The 20,634-nt window shown below is 45.1% G+C and overlaps 2 protein-coding genes across 2 annotated transcripts in view; one reads left to right on the top strand and one right to left on the bottom strand.

Moving 5' to 3' along the window:
• Nucleotides 1-20,634, top strand: part of LOC133114291 (large ribosomal subunit protein uL3) — a 294,631-nt gene that overhangs the window by 73,440 nt on the left and 200,557 nt on the right. The gene's annotated exons all lie outside the window — the stretch shown is intronic.
• On the bottom strand, nucleotides 1,326-19,555 carry LOC133113956 (mucin-2-like). The gene is made up of 23 exons (XM_061223125.1): nucleotides 19,170-19,555; nucleotides 17,815-17,928; nucleotides 16,974-17,393; nucleotides 15,077-15,250; nucleotides 14,581-14,724; nucleotides 13,890-14,090; nucleotides 13,614-13,796; nucleotides 12,916-13,071; nucleotides 11,364-11,552; nucleotides 11,052-11,237; nucleotides 10,440-10,595; nucleotides 10,067-10,255; nucleotides 9,864-9,971; nucleotides 8,304-8,459; nucleotides 6,899-7,099; nucleotides 6,758-6,793; nucleotides 5,661-5,816; nucleotides 5,013-5,483; nucleotides 4,808-4,921; nucleotides 3,830-3,979; nucleotides 3,656-3,695; nucleotides 3,047-3,098; nucleotides 1,326-2,767 (listed from the first exon to the last, which is right to left on the bottom strand). The coding sequence occupies exons 1-23, from the start codon at nucleotides 19,176-19,178 to the stop codon at nucleotides 2,005-2,007; spliced, it is 4,368 nt and encodes a 1,455-aa protein (XP_061079109.1). The 5' UTR covers nucleotides 19,179-19,555; the 3' UTR covers nucleotides 1,326-2,004.

Here is a 20,634-nt window from a genome sequence, read left to right as displayed (position 1 = left end):
AAATGAACCTTTTCTGAGGCATACGGTTTAACATCAATCACAAGGCATATGATGTGCACAATTCGCATCTTGGGACACCGTGAGGACATTATTGGCAGCGATTTGATCTTTATTAGTCCAAATGTCCTTAAAACGTAGAACCAAGCCATCGCTAGGTCCCGCGCGGTTTCAACAAGGAACCTTTACAACGGGTGTGTTATGTTTTCACCAGGGCAAGAAAAAAGGCACTTAACTGTGAAATCCCGACCGGGACCTAATGGCTTAACATTCCTTTCCACTTTGTGGACATTTTTGGAATTAGCCTAGGCTAGGTTAAACAAGTAGGCTAAAATAGTCTCCTTTAGACTTCCCAATTTCCATGTAAACGTGTTGCAGTAGCTATTTCAAATGTCGTTAAAGTTAAGACAGTAGGCTATGTGACTTAGTTTCACAGTCGGATTGTTTATCGTAGGTTTATCGTATGGTCTGGGTTTGCGTGCAACGAACAGATGCACTATACTCTGCCGTCAGAAAACCAGACATCAGGTATTGTGCATAGCCTATTGTTGGCACGCGACAGAACAATTCAGTTGTGGTATCTACGGTTTCATAGGCTACTACCACAGCCAGCGTGTTTTAATACTCATCGTTAAATGAATGGTGTGACGATTGGTTAAAAAGTATTCCTGCACTGTGGCAGAATATGCATTAAATATGCTTTTGTACATCGCTTTGGATAAAAGCGTCTGCTAAATAAAATGTAATGTAAAACTGCGAAGAAACGACAACCACTGTATTTCTTTTGATTTTATTCTCACACTTCGGGATTCTCACCGAGGTGTTTAATCGGAATTTTTGACATCTTAACCTAGCCTATATAAAATGTACCGTATTGTTTGAGTCTTTCTTCCTTCTGTACGTTGCACTGAAGCTCATCTTCTAAAGCATTTATTTTCAAACTCGATGCCACAAAATGAAACCTTCATTAAAATGTTGCTTAGAAACTTCTTTCTATTAAAAACCAACCCCTCAATCTAAAAATCCTGAGGGAACTTTTAGGGGTTCCTCAATTTGCCACACCCCTTGAGGTGCTTCCACAAACCATTTTTTAAGGTTCTCCGAGGAATCGTTTGGAAAGCCTGGATGAATCTGTTTTTTCCCCATAATAATAATAATGATAATAATAACAATAATACATTATTAATAACAACCACAACATTTATACGTCTCATAAACTTTAAGATTAATTAAGGAGAAGAATGATAAGGAGAAGATTATTTTGTGAACATTGACTTTTCGGAGTGTACGTGGAAACACGAAATAGACCCTTTAAGTGATTGCAAACGTTTTTTTGAATAATATCTTTATTCTCATAGTCAGCGAGGACTAAATATTTACATAGTATGTGACCAGTAGTTTTCATACTGAACAAGACAACATAAAAACATGTCAGCTGTAAAACATAAAAGGATGAAGAAAGGTGACGTTATAGGCGACATGTGCACATAGGCTGAAACACGAGGCTACATAGAAACATATATACAGAAAGTCGACATTTTAGCAGAGTAAACGATTTAAAAGACTGTTACGAAAACTAGTAATGGAGAACTGTGGCAAATGTAATGTATTTAGCACAGATTTGTTAAGGACGAGACATTCTATTCATTATGTACAAGAGCATAACCGGAAAAGTGTAAAACCACATTTATACGTATACTCCATGTGTAAAACAAAGCAGACTATGCACAAGACTGCCCTCTGGTGGCTAATGAAAAGACATTTCAAAACATTTGACCACAGCACCATTCCGCAATGGTGACTCAGTATTTTATTTGTCTCTATGAGGTTGTTCCGTTTTGAGTAACTGCAGCTGAGAAATTATGTTGAAACAGAGGCATAACTATACACAATAACCAGTTATTTCACTATTAGTAGGTGAATACTAGGTCACAGCAATAGTGAACTGGTTGAATGTGTTATGGTTGCGGGGGAAAACGTGTGATGTTACCATTTAACTGCGCAGAGTCAGGCGCTCAAGTCCTCATACACTCCAGTAGTGCTGGCTGCCAAGCTGAGGATCTCTCGGATTCTCATCAAACTGTCTAGCCCCTCGCGCAGCTGCTGGGCAAGACTGCGGATCCTTTCGGCGAACTGTTTCTCTGTGCCCTTCTTCAGCTTCTGGGCCTCGCCGCTGGCGAAGAAGTCGTCAATGTCCTGGGAGAACTGCCACAGGATCTCGAGGGACTGATCGGCGGTCTGGATGGAGCTCCTGTTGCTGCGGGCGACCGTCGCCAGCCTCACCACCGCCCCGGTCTCGCCGTCGGCGGCCGTGAGCCTGGCAGGGTCCTGCCGTCCGAGCCACTCCATCGCCGCGTTCACGAACTGCAGGCACCGCTCGATGTCGAAAACCTCGTCCCAGAAGTCCAGCACGATCCTCTCCACGTTCTTCCTGTCCAGGTTGCGGCTGACTTTGCTGCTGAAGGCCGCGGAGGCCCCCGTCAGTCCGCCGGCCGTCGCCACGCCCACCCCGACCGCGGACACCACCAGGGAGGCGCCCAAGGTCATGGGGGCGAGGGCGAGGCCCGCCACGGTCAGCACCCCGCCCACGGCCCCCGTCGTGCCCCCCGTCATGGTCACCATTTTGGCCTTCTTGCGCGTTTTGTCCAGGCCGTCCGCGGCAGCGTCCAGCTCTGTCAGGAGGTCCTGCAGACTCTGGCCATTCCTGGACAGCAGGCAGTCGAAGAGACGGAGTCCCATTTTGATCCTGTAGGCGGTCAGGGCGAATACCCTGGAAACACGGTTCGGCGCGTAAGAACACGGAGCCCAGTGCTGCCACGTCATTTCACCCCAAAACTCAAGTTTCACCCCATCTTTGAGACAATACAATTCAACATGGCGGACAGAACTGGCTGCATCCCATCCAAGGCATAATGTTCACCTTCCTCTCTCACATCCTTACTCGCAAAACTAAGAGACGCTTATCCAGCTGAGAGTGACTGAAATAATACCATAGAGTCTTTACTCGCACTTTTCTCGACCTTCAGTTTGGCTGTCACTCAGCTCTTACCTCATTTCCTCCTCTTCACTGAGCTCACAGTCCAGTGGCATGTTATCCCAGTCTGAAACAGAATCACAAAGGACAGACTCAGGCATCGGGACTTTACTAAGACCCCAAACTGCCTGTACCGGTCTGCCCAACAGATAGATTCCAATGTGGTGCCACCACTTCACATTCAAATAAAGAGAATGACCAACTACATGACAGTTACATGTAATTAATACAGACCATTTACCATTTAGTTGATTATATATTGAGCAGGGGGGGGGGCGATACCCCCTGGAGCAATGTGGGGTCACGGGCCTTGCTCAAGGGGACAACAGCTGCACGGATATTATCGTGGCCACAGCAGGACTTGAGGCACCAGCCCAGTCATGCATCTGAACCACTAGGCCACATGCTGTCCGTAAATTACAATGAGACACATTTAGCGAAGGTAACCCAGCGCCCGTCAAGGAAACGGTCCTGAGTGATACCCTGTCGGTAAAGACCTGATTCTATCTTCAGATCCAAAGGGCACCATTCAGGGACATCCAGGCAAGGGTGAGGGGCAGACTTCACAAGATGGCGTCTGACCGACTCGTCAGCGGAACGATAAAATGTGGTGAAACAACTCACGGTCGACGGTGTGCCACCAGGCCATCAGCACCTCGTAGTCCTGAAGCGGAAACGGAGCCGTTACGTTTAGCGGAAAAATGGTGACCTTTTAAACCATATTTTCTCTAATGGGAGGTAATGCCGCGGGAATCATACGGTATTTGTACATTCGTAGAAAGAAGCCTCTGGTCCTACCTCAGGCTTGCGCTCTGCTGAATCCCCACTCGTGACGCAGGAGCAGGAGGTCAGCTCCTCGTACAGGGGCTCTGGCTGTGGCTGTTGGTGGGGTACTGGTGGCAGTGGTCTTTTGGAGAAGAAATCATGGACCGCCTTCCTTGTGGGAGCCTAAGACAAGATAACATAGCTGGAGGAGGCTCAGGAGGTAAAAGCGGTTGTCTGGTAGTGGGAGGGTTGCCGGTTCGATCCCACCCTGGGTGTGTCGAGGTGTCCCTAACCTTGCTCCTGACAAGCTGGTTGGTACCTTGCATGGCAGCCACTTGTCGTGTGTGTGTGTGTGTGTGTGTGTGTGTATGTATGTATGTACAGTACTGTGCAGAAGTCGTAGGCACCCTAGACTTCATTATATATATAAATATATATATGTTTCTTTGTTTGTGTGTTAGTATAAAATAACACATTTGAGTTTTCCAAATATTCATTTTTAAAATGATTTAATTTTACAGAGATATTTTTGTATTTAATTTAAAAAGTAACATATTACTGTTAGCAATTTGCTACTTTTTTTCTGTCTGAGATCAGAAGCAAGGAGCCAATCAAAGTCTGCAGAAGAACTGTGGCAAGTTCTCCAACATGCTTGGAAGAACCTCTCTGCTGATTGTCTTATAGAACTGCAGGACAGCGTTGGCTATCTCAGAGAAGTGATGTAGTTTTAGCGCCGAAGGGTGGTCACAAAAAATATTGATTTGATTCAGTTTTTAACTATTCTGCCAAATTACTATAATGTAATGTAAAATGTATAGTACGTTTATTTAGGACCTTTCATTGAATTATTTTTGAAAGAATCTTAGCTATACAGAATGTTATACAGGTGCCTAAGACATCTGCACAGTACTGTATATATGGGTGAATGAGAAGCACAGCGCTGTGGATAAAGGCGCTATATGAATGTATTTACAGTCCTTTTCTAATTTTTTTGTAGTGTCACTGTCTCACCTCAGTGCTTGCTGTCAGTTCCAGGTAGGTATGTCCTTGCCCGATGACAGAATCACTCAACCCCACGCGAGGGGGTAGGGGTGGCACTGAAGCTGAGGAATGGGGGCTTGACATCTGGATACACAAGTGGAAACGTTATTAGACAGCCACGAGCACCCCTGAGGTGCGTCCCATGAATCCACAAAATGGGGGTTTCTGTAGTTACCTTCAGATCGTCGACAAAGGCACCGGGAGGTGTTTTTCTGTCCTCGGACTGAGTTTCACAGCCAACTGGAGGGGTCTTACTGTCGTACTGAGTTTCACAGCCAACTGGAGGGGTCTTACTGTCGTACTGAGTTTCAGAGCTGACTGGTGGGGATTTACTGTCGTACTGAGTTTCAGAGCTGACTGGTGGGGATTTACTGTCGTACTGAGTTTCACAGCAAACTGCTGGGGATTTACTGTCATACTGAGTTTCACAGCTAACTGGAGGGGATTTACTGTCGTAGTGAGAGTCATGGACAACTGGGGGGGTTCCACTGTCCCCATCCGGAGGGTCACAGCCATCCGAGGATCCCGAGGTAGACATCTGTTTTTTGAGAGGGGGTCTATCAGCGCCGCACTTCAGGGTGTAGTTAGGAGGCGGGGGGCGTTCAGGGCGTGGGCGCTGGTTGCAAGCACGCCAAGGTTCCTGCCACTGCAACGGCACGAGGAACACAGAAACACTTCAATTCACTTTGGCAGTGATGACCTGGGAGATCAACGTGGCTAGAGAACGAGGGATTACTCAGCCAATCAGATACAGGGAATGATTAGAGAGTCAGTGCTCTGGCTGTTATTAACAGAGAGTGAGACTCAACAACAGAGCTTCTACCTTTGCTCCCTCCTTTGGTTTTTGTTGGTCCAGATTGAGCTGGAGCCCTGCAGGTGTCCGGGGTTTGGGTTCGGGTTCGGACTTGGTTCTCTGCACTGGTACTGGTGGCTTGGGTTTCAGAGTGACCAGAGATGTACTTCTCCCCAGGGGGCTAACCTGGGGTCACAGAGGACAAAAACAAGAGAATGTTCTGGAAATGGGGACCACTTGTATGAGGTTAAGTCTCTGAATTTAATCCATGTATATAATAATAAATTACACGGTCTAGCAATACATACATGTATATAATAATATACACTCAGTCAGCACTTTATTAGGTATTTATTTATAGACTTATTTTTTTGACTTATTGGTCTTCTGCTGCTGTAGCCTATCCACTGAAGAGGTTTAATGCATTGTGTGTTCAGAGATGCTCTTCTGCATACCACTTTTGTAATCTGTGGTTATTTGGCCGACTGTCACCTTCCTGTCAGCTTTGACCAGTCTGGCCCTTCTCCACTGACCTCTCTCAGTAACAAGGCGTTTTCACCCGCACAACTGCTGCTCACTGGATATTTTTAGTTTTTGAACCATTCTCTGCAAACTCTAGAGACTGTTGTGCATGAAATTCCCAGGAGATCAGCAGTTGCTGAGATATTCAAGCCACCCTGTCTGGCACCAACAATCATTCCACAGTCAAAGTAACTTAGATCACATTTCTTCCCCATTCTGACATTTTGTCTGAAAAAGAGCTGAAGCTCTTCACCATGTCTGCATGCTTTTATTAATTTAGTTGCTGCGACATGATTGGCTGATTTAATATTTGCATTAACAAGCTGGTGTACAGGCCGACGTAATAAAGTGATCAGTGAGTGTATGTCCGTGTGTTATAATAAATTTCATGTGTACGATAGTATAATAAATAGTGTTTGTATAATAGTACATTGCATGGGTATAATGATACAGTCCATGTGTCAAATAAAAAATGTCAAGGTCTAGTAATACATTGCATCTGTAAAATGATAAAGAGACATTTTCCTCGAAGAGTGGACACATCACCTAGTGCCATGTCATAATATGTGTCCTTTCGTTAACTGTTTGTAGTGTTAACATCTCACCTTGGTGGATGTTGACTCCGCTGCTTCCTCAAAAAACTGTGGGACGTTAAAGTGGAAATGTTATTAGGCACCCACAAACACGCCCAGAAGGGCCGATGGGCATGCCATGAATCCACAAAAAAAGGGGTTTCTGTAAGTTACCTTCAGACTGTCCTCGTACACAGAGTCACAGTCAACTGGAGGGGTTGTACTCTCCCCATCCTGCGGGTCACAGTCATCCGAGGATCCTGAGGTGGACATCTGTTTTTGGAGGGGCGGTCTGTCATCTCCGGGGTTCAGGGTGAAGGTGGGAGGTGGGGGGCGTTCAGGACACGGGCGTCGAATGGAAGAATGCAAAGGTTTCTGCCACCACCGTGGTACGAGGAAGGGAAAAAACACTTCACTTAACTTGACAGGAGCGACAATAAACAATACTAAATCACAATAAAAATATGCAGCAAATAAGCTGTTTGGTGATGGCCATGGCAGTCAATGTGATTAAGGAAAATAATAGAGATTATTATCCACCCTATACAATGTGCTGTCATGTCCATCATACCTTTAACAGATGCCCGACCAGAGAAATTTACATTACATTACATTATTGGTATTTGGCAGACGCTCTTATCCAGAGCGACGTACAGTTGATTATACTAAGCAGGAGACGATCCTCCCCTGGAGCAATGCAGGGTTAAGGGCCTTGCTCAAGGGCCCAACGGCTGTGCGGATCTTATTGTGGCTACACCGGGATTAGAACCACCGACAGTCATTTACCTTAACCACTACGCTATACAGGCCGGCAATTTCTGCATTCCTAAAACGAATGAGTCATTGTTGTTTTGTTCATGTGCAGAAGGTAGTAACCAACGGCAGGTACTGTAATTAGCAGTGATAGGCACTGGATTACACAATTTCAAATATTACTGTCCCATGTCACCTACATTCCTGATGAGTATTCGGATGCCTATTCTAGACGTAATGATGACAAATACATGCTTTAATCATGAAATCATAACAACTAACGTATTTGTTAGATGATCTCTATACATTAGCAAACCATTGGATGAACTTCCATTAATTAATCCATCCATTAATTATTAACCCACTTATCCTGAACAGGGTCGCAGGGGGGCTGGAGCCTATCCCAGCATACATTGGGCGAAAGGCAGGAATACATCCTGGTTGCCAGTCCATCGCAGGGCACACACACCATTCACTCACACACTCATACCTACGTACAATTTAGACTCTCCAATCAGCCTAACCTGCATGTCTTTGGACTGTGGGAGGAAACCGGAGTACCCGGAGGAAACCCACGCGACAAGGGGAGGACATGCAGAAAGACCCCGGCCGACCGGGATACAAACCCAGGACCTCCTTGCTACCCACTGCACCATCCATGTCCCCCCTGGATGAACTTATAATTAGTTCTAATAATAATTAATGATGAGTCAATAATTAGGCATGTTCTGGTCATTATGTTATGGTATACGGATGATGATTTGAGAGACAGCTTTGTGGGCGTTACTTTTTAATGAAGAGGGGGACTCAATGACAGAACTCTCACCTTTGCCCCCCTCTTTGCATTCTGTTGGTCCAGACGGAGCAGGAACCACGCAGGTTTCCGGGAGAGGGGTTCGGAGTCTGACTTGGTTCTGTGGTGCATTGGCGCCGGTGGCTTGGGCTGAAGGGTGAAGGATGTGCTTCTCCCCAAGTGGCTAACCTGAGGTCACAGAAAGAGGGTCAAAGGTCAAAACAATGTTCGGGTAATTGTGCTTTTCTCTATTGTCATGGAGGGGCTGGTCAGAAGGAAGCAGAGTTTAAGTGGAACCTTCTGAATGTTACATCTTTTTTCAAATTAAATAAAGGAAAATGAATACAACTATGAAGTATAATAAAAAATGCAGCTACAAAATCTGGGCCATCTAAAGCCAGTCAATAATACATTTAATGTGTACAGTATCATAAATAAATTACTTATGTATTGTAATAAATTGCATGTGTAAATTAATACATTGAATGGTGTAATAATACATTGCACGTGTATATTAATACATTGCATGAATAATATAATATACTTTGTGACCACTTTATTTGGTAGACCTGTACAGCTTATTTATGAAAATATCTAATCAGCCAATCATGTGGCAGCAACTCAACATATAAAAGCATGCAGACATCTTGGTCTAGAGATTCAGCTGTTGTTCCAACCAAACATCTCAATCAGGAAGCTACTTTGTACATGGAATGATTGTTGGTGCCAGACAGGGTGGTTTGAGTATCTCAGAACCAGCTGATTTGCTGATATTTTCACACAACAGTCTCTAGAACAGCGCTACTGAACTCCACATCCTGCAGGCATTTGCTTCAACCATGCGGTACACCACCTGATTTCACTAATTAACTTATTATTTGAACCAAGCAGGTAAAATAATAGGTGAAATCAGCTGGTGTAGCGCACGGTAGGAGCAAATACCTGCAGACATTGAACATGCCTGCAGGACATGGAGTTGAGTAGGACTGCTCTAGGGTTTACAGGGAATGGTGCGAAAAACCAAAAAACAACCAGTGAGCGGCAGTTCTGCGGGTGAAAAGTGCATGAGAGAGGTGAGAGGAGTATGCAGAACAGCATCTCTGAAGCTTTGAACCTTGACGTGGATGGCCTACAGCGGGAAAGAAGAGAATTTCCCTGAAGAGATTTTTTTACTGATAGCCATGGTCATAAGACCTGTCCTTTTATTGATCGTTTGTCGTGTTAGAGCAGGGGTCACCAACCTTTTTGAAACTGAGAGCTACTTCATGGGTACTGAGTCATACTAAGGGCTACCAGTTTGTTTTGTTACACGCACAATACTGACCTTTGAACTAGAGTAGGTCAGAGTTCACCTAAACTTATCGAAACTTCAGGTATAATAAACATATTTTTAAGATATTGTCATTTTTAAATCTATATAAATGCAAGTGTGATAAAAAAAAAAATAGCAACAGAATAAAATAAAATTTTAGATGCAGCTCAGTAGTGAGTTGTGCTATTTTTAGAACAGGCCTGCGGGCGACTCATGTGGTCCTTGGGGGCGACCTGGTGCCCACGGGCACCGTGTTGGTGACCCCTGTGTTAGAGTCTCACCTGGGTGGCTGTGGTCTGGTCCGGTAGTATCTCCACATAGAGTGGGGCGGGCTCCTGCTGAGAACACTCCAGCCCTCCTGGAGCTACTTCAGCCCCTTGGCCAAACACCTGTGGGACGTTAAAGAGGACATGTTATCAGACAACCCTCAGAAGGGCTGAGGAGTATCCCGCCGATCCACAAAAAAAGGGGCGTCTGTCGTTACCTTCAGAGTGTCCTCGTACTCAGGGTCACAGTCAACTGGAGGGCTTCCACTGTCCCCATCCGAGGATCCCGAGGTGGACATCTGTTTCTGGAGGGAGGGTCTATCAGCTCCAGGGTTCGGGGGGATGTTGGGAGGTGGGGGGCGTTCAGGGCGTCGTCGCTGGTCGCAAGTATGCCGACGTTTCTGCAACTGCAACGGTACGAGGAACAGAGAAACTCTTCAATGAACTCTTTTAAAAAAACTTTGCTTAGCTTGCTAAAGACAGAGCTCCAAAAGGGGAGTCAAACCCACAACCTGGGTGGTGCATGCACAGTTGAGTTCCCTGACTATTATGGTACACTACCAACCTGAGACTCAATAACAGAACTGCTACCTTTGCTCCCAGATTAGCTTTTTGTTGATCCAGACTGAGCTGGAACCGTGCAGGTTTCCAGAGAAGGGGAAAAGAGGCGGACTTGGATCTCTGCACCAGTGCTGGCTGGTTGGTTTTTACGGTGTCCAAAGACGTTCTCCTCTCCAGGGGCCTAACCTGTGGTCACAGGAGGAAGGTCAAAAGAATGTTCTGTAAATGGGGACCTTTTGAGAGGCAAAGGAGAGGCCATTTCATAACAAAGTGGAGGTTAAATGGAACCTTCTAAAGTCTATTAGAAAAAAAAAAAGTTAAATTTGATAAAATGTTTCAAAATAATGCAGCTGCAATATAATAATAATAATAATCATACATTTTATTTATATAGCACTTTTCATCAGACATATATTATCTCAAAGTGCTTACAAGGCCAGCTTATAACACACTTCATGAGTATAATTATAAACTGCATAATAATAAATTGCATGTGTATAATAATGCATACCATGTGGATAATGACAAAGGAAAAATCTGAAGATATTTTCAGAGAAAAGCTTTTCGACCTGGACACATTCCCCTTGTGCCACATTACAGTATCTGTCTTTTCGACAGCCTCTTGTAGTGTTAGTGCCTCACCTCGGCGGCTGCTGTCTCCTCCGGGAGCGTCTCCACATCGAGCGGGCCGGGTTCTGGTTCTGACGCAGAGCGGACCAGCCCTGCCAGAGGGGGCAGAGGAGGGGCCGTGTTTGAGGACCCGGGACCGGACGGTCTGGACAAACTCAGTCTTGTGAGTGCTGGTGCGCAGGGCTTTGTTTCAAACATCTGTGGGACATTGAAGTGGACATTTTATTGGACACACACACACACACACACACACACACACACACAGCCCCGGAAGGGCTGAGGAGTATCCTATGAATCCACAAAACAGGGGCTTCAGATTGTCACCTTCAGATTGTCCTCGTACTCAGAGTCACAGTCAACTGGAGGGTCCTGAGGGTCACAGCCATTCGAGGGTCCCGAGATGGAGGTCTGTTTTTGGAGAGGGGGTCTATCGGCTCCACGGTTCAGGGTGAAGTTGGGAGGTGGGGGGCGTTCGGGGCGCGGGGGCGGGTCGGAAGTTCGTCGTTTCTGCAACTGCAACGGCGTGAGAGGAACACTTCAATGAACTCAACAGGAGCGACCATACACAACAATAAATCACAGGAAACTTGCAAATAAGGTGTTGGTGATTAACAAGGCAACGCAGTCAGTGTGATAATGATAGGGGTTATAGTAGTACACACTATACAGGTTACAGTCATGTCCATCTTGACTGGATGGTTCTTGGCTGTATTTCGCCTTTAACAGATGCTCTCCCCTGGAGGAACTTACACAGTTTACATTCTCCCCCACCAAATACAATCAATTTATCCAGCTTCTACTAAAGCAACACAGCTTCCTTGGTGGTGAACAGTTGAGCTCCCTAACCATTATGCCACAAAACTAACTTGCTTTCATCCTGTAACTTAAAGGCCATTTAAAATCTTATTACATTACATTACATTAATGGCATTTACCCAGAGCGACGTACAACTAAGTGTAAAGTGCATACCCATAACCAGAGATAAGTGCGCTGAAAGACCCTAGAGGGTAGTACAATTTCAACTGCTACCTGCGCAACAAAACTTATCTAACCTTATCTAACCTTACTACATATTTTGCATTCCTGATGAGAATTCAGATAAGTGTCTTAGACTGACTGAGTTGGCGCAAATGTTCCATTGCGTGTGTCATTGTTGTAGGTTCGATAACATCATAGGTCAAGACATTGAAATGAATAGAAAACATTAATATGACAGAGCTATTTTCGTGACGGTCGAGTGGTAGCATTACCACCTGCATATTCCGCCTGCATTGCTGTTTTACGCAAAAAAAACTTGCCCTTCCGCCCCTCTGTGGAATGTTTAGCAAACAGTTTGGAATCTACTAAAGTAATCCAAGAAGTGGGCGGAAACCTGGGAAATTAAATTCAATATAACTACATGTAAAGTTCTGTATGTGGGAAATAAAAACACAAGGCGTGATTACTTTAGGGGTGGCACAAAAACTGGAATGTGCTCAAGTTGAATGATGTGCTCAAGGGAGTTTGATCAAAGCCTTTCAGGTCCTGTTGAATGTGCTGTGCTAGTAAGTATGAAAGCCAACAGGATGCTGGGATATATAGCCAAGAGGTTGGGTTCTGCAGGTTCTTCAAGTTATCGTGTGGAATAGCTTGTCAGAACATGTAGTGGAGGCAGAAACCAGGACCAGGCTTGACACAGCACCAGATGCTATTTCGCTTTTTGGTAGACTAAGCATTACGTACAGTGGCAGGAAAGGGTGAACAATGCAAGGCTGAATGGCTTGTTCTCGTCATTATGTTATGTTATGGCATACAGGGAATGTTATGGTATACAGAGAGTCAATTCTGTGGGCGTTTTTTTAAATGAAGATGGGGACTCAATGACAGAACTCCTACCTTCGCCCCCCTCTTTGCTTTCTGTTGGTCCAGACGGAGCAGGAACCACGCCCGTTTCCGCGAGAGGGGTTCGGAGTCTGACTTGGTTCTGTGGTGCATTGGCGCCGGTGGCTTGGGCTGAAGAGTGAAGGATGTGCTTCTCCCCAAGTGGCTAACCTGAGGTCCCGGAAAGAGGACAACTGTGCTCACTTCTACTGTAATGGAGGGGCAAGGCCAGAAGGAAGCAGATGTGCTCCCTTCTGAAGGCCTGAAAGAAGCAGCGATGTGGTACCTTCTGAAGTTCATATTTTAATTAAATACAGGAAGATGAATACAGCCATATACTAGTAATAATGCAGCTACAATATCTGGGCCAGCCAATACGAATTTGAATGTGTATCATAATGTGTATCATAATTATTATATATGCATCGTAATAAATTGCACGTGTATAATGAAAATTTGCGTGTGTATATTATTACATTGCATGGTGTCATAATACATCGCATTGAGATGATAATATATTGCATGAGCACAATAATACAATCCGGGTGTATAATAATAAATTGCATGAGTACAATAATACAATCCATGTGTATAAGGATGAAGAAGCTGGAGACAGTTTCCCTGAAGAGATCTTTTGACTGGATGCATCCCCCGAGTGCCATATGATAACACCTGCCCTGTCATTCAGGGTTCTTGTAGTGTTAGTGCCTCACCTGGGTGGTCGGTGACTCCTGTGGCAATATGACCAGGTAGTCGTGGACGTCTCCTGGCTCTGACCCAGAGCAGTCCAGCCCTGCCGTGGGGGGCAGGGGTGGGGGCGCGTTTGGGGATTTGGGGCTCAACGGTCTGCACAGACGTAACGGGGTGCAGGGCTTTTTTTCATCTTCTCCAGACAACTATCAGGCATGAAATGTAAACATTTTTCTATTAGATACCCACAAAGACCCCCAGAAGGGCCGAAAGGGTGTACCATGAACTTCAGTAGTTACCTTCAGACTGTTCTCGTACTCAGAGTCACAGTCAACTGGAGGGGCTTCACTGTCCCCATCCGGAGGGTCACAGCCATTCGAGGGTCCCAAGGTGAACTCTTTTTGGAGAGGGGATCTATCAGCTCCACGGTTCAGGGTGAAGTTGGGAGGTGGGGGGCGTTCAGGGCGTGGGCGCCGGTTGGAAGTATTCAGTTTCTGCAACTGCAACGGCGTGGGGAAACACTTCAATGAACTCAACAGGAGCGACCATATACAACAAAAAAGCACAGGAAACATGCAAATAATGTGTTTGGTGATGACCATTATAGTACATATGTACGTATAATACACACAATGCCCTGTGAAGTAATGTCCATCTCGCCTGGATGCCAGCTGCTGGGCCCTTGAGCAAGACCCCTACTTAGTCTAATCAATGCAAGTTGCTTTGGATAAAAGCAACTAACTGTAATGTACAGTACTGGATGGTTCTCGGCTGCAGTTTACCTTTCTACCAGAGGACCTTACATAGTTGTCCACCACCAAACACAATCAATGTATACAGCTGGTGATTTCTATTGAAACAACTTACTACAGCTTCAGTTGCTAAAGGCAGTGCCTCAATTGGGAGTCAAACCCACACCTCAGGCGGTGCACGCACAGTTGAGTTCCCTGGCCATTATACCACACAACAAACCTAAGAAAGAACTGCTACCTTTGCTCCAAGCTTTGCTTTCTGACCCAGACTGAGCTGGAACCACACATGTTTCCAGAAAAGGGGTACGGGGTCGGACTTGGTTCTGTGTACTGGTCCTGGTGGCTCAGGTTTGTGAGTGAACAGAGATGTACTTCTCCTAACCTGTGGTCACAGGAAGAGGGACAAAAGAATGTTCTGGAAATGGGGACCGTTTGAAAGGCAAAGGAGAGACCATTTTAAAACAGAGTGGGGGTTAAGTAGAACCTTCTGAATTAAATTAATTTAACAATTATTTTAAGACAATAGCACGTGGACACAACACTAGAGCTAGTCTGGAAAATGTAGTCATTGTGAAACAATTTGGTTGCGCATATAAATATTAATTGCATGTGTATAATGACAAAGGAAACCTGAAGATATTTTCCGAGAAAACATTTTTGGTCTGGAGGCATCACCTAGTGCCACATCGTGTTATCTGTCTTTTTCACAATCTCTTGTAGTGTTAGTGTCTCACATCGGAGGCTGCTGACTCCTCCGGCAGTATCTCCAGGTAGAGTGGGATCTGCTCTTGCTCTGAACGGTCCGGAGGGGGCAGGGGTGGGGCTGTGGATTCGGGGCCTGTTGGTCGGGGCAAAACCAGGCTCGGGTGTATTGGGGGGCAGGGCTTAGTTTCTTCGTCTTCAGATGTCTACGGAGCATAAAAGAGTGGAAATCTTATTAGACTGAGGAGTCTGTAGTCACCTTCAGTTCCACTGTCCCTGCCCTCAATTATTTAATTTCAAATGCTATGTTACTGTATGTACAGGAGGTAAAAATGATGAGTATTCTGATGGCAGTTTAGTCGCACTGAATGTCACTGCTCTCTGTAACTTTATCTTTATCAAAACAAGTCTTACTATGTTAGTAGGGAGTGCCAGTGAAAACAATCCTTTTCATTGTCATTGGCACTAGCACCATTGTCATTTGCTGCTAATACAGAATTGAATGACATATTATGAGTTTATCCAAAGCAAATTACGGCTGATTAGCTTCCTCCTTTTTTCCCCAGTGTTCTTGATTCACCAATGAATTAATCGCTGATTCATTTTTTTTAAGCAGGTATGTATGTCAACCGTGACCTCACTTCCATTTTGTGGTGAAGACATGGGGAGTCAACATGGCACAGGAATGCCAGTATTTGCTCAGCCAGTTTTAACATTTTTACATTAATGGCATTTGGCAGACGCTCTTATCCAGAGCGACGTACAGTTGATTAGACGAAGCAGGAGACAATCCTCCCCTGGAGCAATGCAGGGTTAAGGGCCTTGCTCAAGGGCCCAACGGCTGTGCGGATCTTATTGTGGCTACACCGGGATTAGAACCACCGACCTTGTGTGTCCCAGTCATTTACCTTAACCACTACGCTACAGACCGCCCCTACAACAGTCCATCCATCCATCCATCCATTATCTGAACCCGCTTATCCTGAACAGGGTCGCAGGGGGGCTGGAGCCTATCCCAGCATACATTGGGCGAAAGGCAGGAATACACCCTGGACAGGTCGCCAGTCCATCGCAGGGCACACACACCATTCACTCACACACTCATACCTACGGGCAATTTAGACTCTCCAATCAGCCTAACATGCATGTCTTTGGACTGTGGGAGGAAACCAGAGTACCCGGAGGAAACCCACGCAGACACGGGGAGAACATGCAAACTCCGCACAGAGAGGCCCCGGCCGACGGGGATTCGAACCCAGGACCTCCTTGCTGTGAGGCGGCAGTGCTACCCACTGTGCCATCCGTGCCGCCTCCCTACAACAGTCAAGCAATGATAAGAGAGCCAGTGGTTTTGTACGAGACCTTGGAGTTACACGGTTCTATCTGCGTTCTCACTGGGCTCTGAGCAGTTACAGCCTATTTTAAATGTAAACAGTATTTTTACATTGCAAACTTCACACACATATATATTTATAGATATATATATATATATATATATATATATATATATAATATATAGTGTCCTATAAACAACATATTTATGACATTAACTAATTTCTGTTCAATTCTGTAAAAAAAAGTTATATCATTCTTACTATGTATTCTAACAGTAGTACTACCTTTTACCTTTTACCAGAGACTCCCTACTACAAGAGCTTTCAGTCACCGTTGATGGTAAATCTGAATTGGCATTTGTCTCGGTACTGTAGTTCCTGAAGTTGTAGCTGTCTTGGTATGGGTAGTTACAGACTTGGCCTTTCAACCTTGTGTACGGGACAAATGGTCATGGCCTTACAGCCGAACATATATGAATTATACCTCATCTAACGTGTTCCGTTGTTTAAATTCTACGACCTCGATATGCACCGTTTTGTACGTCGCTTTGGATGAAAGCATCTGCTAAATAAAATGTAATGTAATGTAATGTACCTTTTCTCCCTGCGCAGGTTCCGTGGAGACAGGTCCCGTGGAGACAGGTCGGGTGGAGACAGGTCCGGTGGAGACAGGTCGGGTGGAGACAGGTCCCGTGGCGACAGGTCCCGTGGAGACAGGTCCCGTGGAGACAGGCCCGGTGGAGACAGGCCCGGTGGAGACAGGTCCCGTGGAGACAGGTCCGGTGGAGACAGGTCGGGTGGCGACAGGTCCGGTGGAGACAGGTCCCGTGGAGACAGGTCCGGTGGAGACAGGTCCGGTGGAGACAGGTCCCGTGGAGACAGGTCCGGTGGAGACAGGTCCCGTGGAGACAGGTCCGGTGGAGACAGGTCCGGTGTCGGACTTGCATCTGAACAGCAGAGCTCGTTGCAGGGTCTGCTGCATGAGCGAAGATGAGCTTCGCTCCATGTGGCAGGCCTGAGCTCACAACAAGGAGGGAAAAACGATTTAACTGTTAAATAACTATGACTTAACTGGAACTGTGTTCGCTTTTAATTTAGCTAAAGTAATTCAAATGTATTATATTTGCGTCATATAAGGCCAGGCCTGCCTGTAATAAAATGCATTAAAATGTAATTGTGTAGACCAGGGGTGCACAGCAAGGGTCACCCTGGTCTTAGTGAATTAATTGGCTCAATCATATCTTATCTGACATATATATGTGTACCGGCTACAGCTGCCAGACTGCAAGTGTATCCGAATGGTTTTACTGTGCTCAAGAACAGGCTTGAACCAGGGTGATTTATAGATCATTTATTAATCAGCAAATTAAAAACAAGGCAATTGGTTGAAGCAAAAGCCACAGCGCACGCACCCCTGGTTCAGACTGAACCCTCACCTGAATTGCATTATCTTCTTGTGTGTCACTGTCCGTGGGAGGACCAAGTCCGTTTATTTTGGAGTTCCCCTCAGCCACAGCGTTTGAGCTGGTCCTGGGGAGGTGGGTGGGGGACTGGACAGAAAAACGGGTTTGGACAGCAGAGTCAGGCAGAACACGAAGGGCCGGCCACACACACACACACAGATTTAAATTGAGTTTTGTAAGGAGAATCCTGGACGAGGCTCAATCCGTGTCTGCAAAACTGGTCCTGAAACCGTTTTACGGAAACAAGAAACTACCAGTCAGGTAGAGCGCGACCAGTGTGCATTAGAGCATTCATTCATGAATTAGGCTTCGATGATGCTGCTTCCTGACAATCACGCAGGCCTCCGGGCACTGGGACACTGACGCACACTTCTGAGGAAGCTGTTGTGTTCTGTCTTTCTTTCCCTTCCCTGGCAAAAATGTTCCATGGGGTGAACCTCAGCCAATCATTAATGTGAATCCGTACCTTGAGTGCGAGACTGGTCACGGTGGACCATTTGTACTGTAAAGTATATTCAAATACAAATACAAATTCAATTAAATTCCATTTCACAGCAGACTGTCCCAAAGTCGCTTTACAGAGCAACAGAAGGGAAGAAAAAGGTGAAATATCAGCCCAGAGCCCTCAGCCCCCAAATGAGGGAAACAACTCCCTGGTGGGCAGAAAAAGCCTCAAACAGTGGTGAGAAAAAGGGCTTTGGTATAGAAGGTCCTTAGGTATGTTTAAAAAAAAAAATAATGTTTTGAACTGAATTAAGAATTAGGCATGGTTTCATATTTTCCATTCCTATCTAATCTGTAGTATTCAGAACCGGATGATTACTTCTTAACACATTGTTTTCTAGAACAAATTGCACTGAGGACAGCTGTAACCTCAGGGTTTTGTGGGGCAGAGTGTTGATAGCAGTTTTCTTCACTCTAAAAAGCATGTTGGTTATTTTGAAATGTCTTTGGTTTCTTTCTCGCTGGTTGAACCAGTTTTATTTGTTTCGCTTTTTTGGATGTCAAGGGAGTGCGCAGTGGTGGTCATGGCACTTTGAAACTTTCTAAAGAAGGTAAAGGTAATAACCAAAAAGAAAAGAAATGTTGGAAAATGTTGAAAAATGTTTTCCTTCATTACGCCTTTACTTCATTAATAGACACTAACACATATTTCAACATGAACATTTGACTAAGACACATACATAAACAGAACATGTACATACAAACATGATAAACAAAAGTACAACAAACTACAAAAAAGTATTCTAATTGCTCTCTCCATTTTATCCTGATCAAAGGTTGAGTTTTACGCAGATGTGTATAGCCGGGAAAAAAATCTTGCTTACCATGTTCATGGTTACCCAGTCCCACCTGAGTGCAGTCCTGTGGTCCGTCTTGTGTTATGCAGGAGTTTGTAGCTTCATTTCCCTTAGTCTGTTTGGCCTTGAGAACCCTCACCCACAGTCTTCTCTCCGTCTCTGTCTCGAGTCTTTGACATACGCACTAACGCACAGACGCGAAGGATTGCTGGGGTGTGTCTCCTTATATTGTTGTGCTCACCTTGAAGGCATGGCCCATGGCTTTGTGACATGAATGGAATGTCCTCGTTCTTCTTGTATTGGGCGCCATACCCACACATGCGGGAGACGACCAGACACGCCTGCATGCCTGTGTTAGCACTGTGTACAGATCACAGCTGCATGGCTGCATTAGTGCTGTGGACAGACCAGAGCTGCATTAGTGTTGTGTACAGATCACAGCTGCATGGCTGCATGAGTGCTGTGTACAGACCAGAGCTGCATGAGTGTTGTGTACAGACCAGAGCTGCATTAGTGTTGTGTACAGACCAGAGTTGCATTAGTGCTGTGTACAGATCAGAGTTGCATTAGTGCTGTGTACAGATCAGAGTTGCATTAGTGTTGTGTACAGATCAGAGTTGCATTAGTGCTGTGGACAGATCAGAACTGCATTAGTGCTGTGGACAGATCAGAACTGCATTAGTGCTGTGGACAGATCAGAACTGCATGGCTGCATTAGTGTTGTGTACAGAGCAGAGCTGCATTAGTGCTGTGGACAGACCAGAGCTGCATGGCTGCATTAGTGCTGTGGACAGATCAGAACTGCATTAGATAGATAGATAATAGATAGATAGATAGATAGATAGATAGATAGATAGATAGATAGATAGATAGAGTATTTCATTTATCCCCCGAGGGAAATCCTGGCATTACAGCAGCAGTAGCATTCCTGTCAGTAACACAACATAACTTATATCAAAAACACACAAGAGGTAGGTGTCAGTGTGCACGTAGAAAACAAAACGGATAAAAATATATACATACTTAAAAACAATATATAAATATTTTACACAACTCCAACAGTGCTCTTGCGCTGTAGTAACTATCTACTGTGGAGAATATTATATTATATAATACTATTATTATTATTATTATTATTATTATATTTTTTAATATATTTATTTCAGATTTTTCCCTTTTTCTCCCAATTTGGTAGCCAATTGTACCCCGTCTGATCCAATTAGAGCTAGTATTAGATACATCGCCCACACCCCGTCCCTCAGTGGCCCGAAGGAGAGCGACATGCCTTCTTCAAGCCGTCTCGTCTCGTGACTGTGACATAATACTATTATTACTATGCCTGTACACTGCAAGTACAAAATGCAAATGTGCTATGCGGACACACATGTAAATGGTTGGCACATATATAGCGCCTTTATCCAAAGCACTGTACAATTGATGCTTCTCATTCACCCATTCATACACACACTCACACACCAACAGCGATTGGCTG

Source organism: Conger conger, chromosome 16 (genome assembly GCF_963514075.1).
Source record: "Conger conger chromosome 16, fConCon1.1, whole genome shotgun sequence".
Taxonomy (NCBI): Eukaryota; Metazoa; Chordata; class Actinopteri; order Anguilliformes; family Congridae; genus Conger; species Conger conger.
Note: the sequence above shows the minus strand (reverse complement) of the source record. Positions and strands in the feature narration are given on the sequence as shown.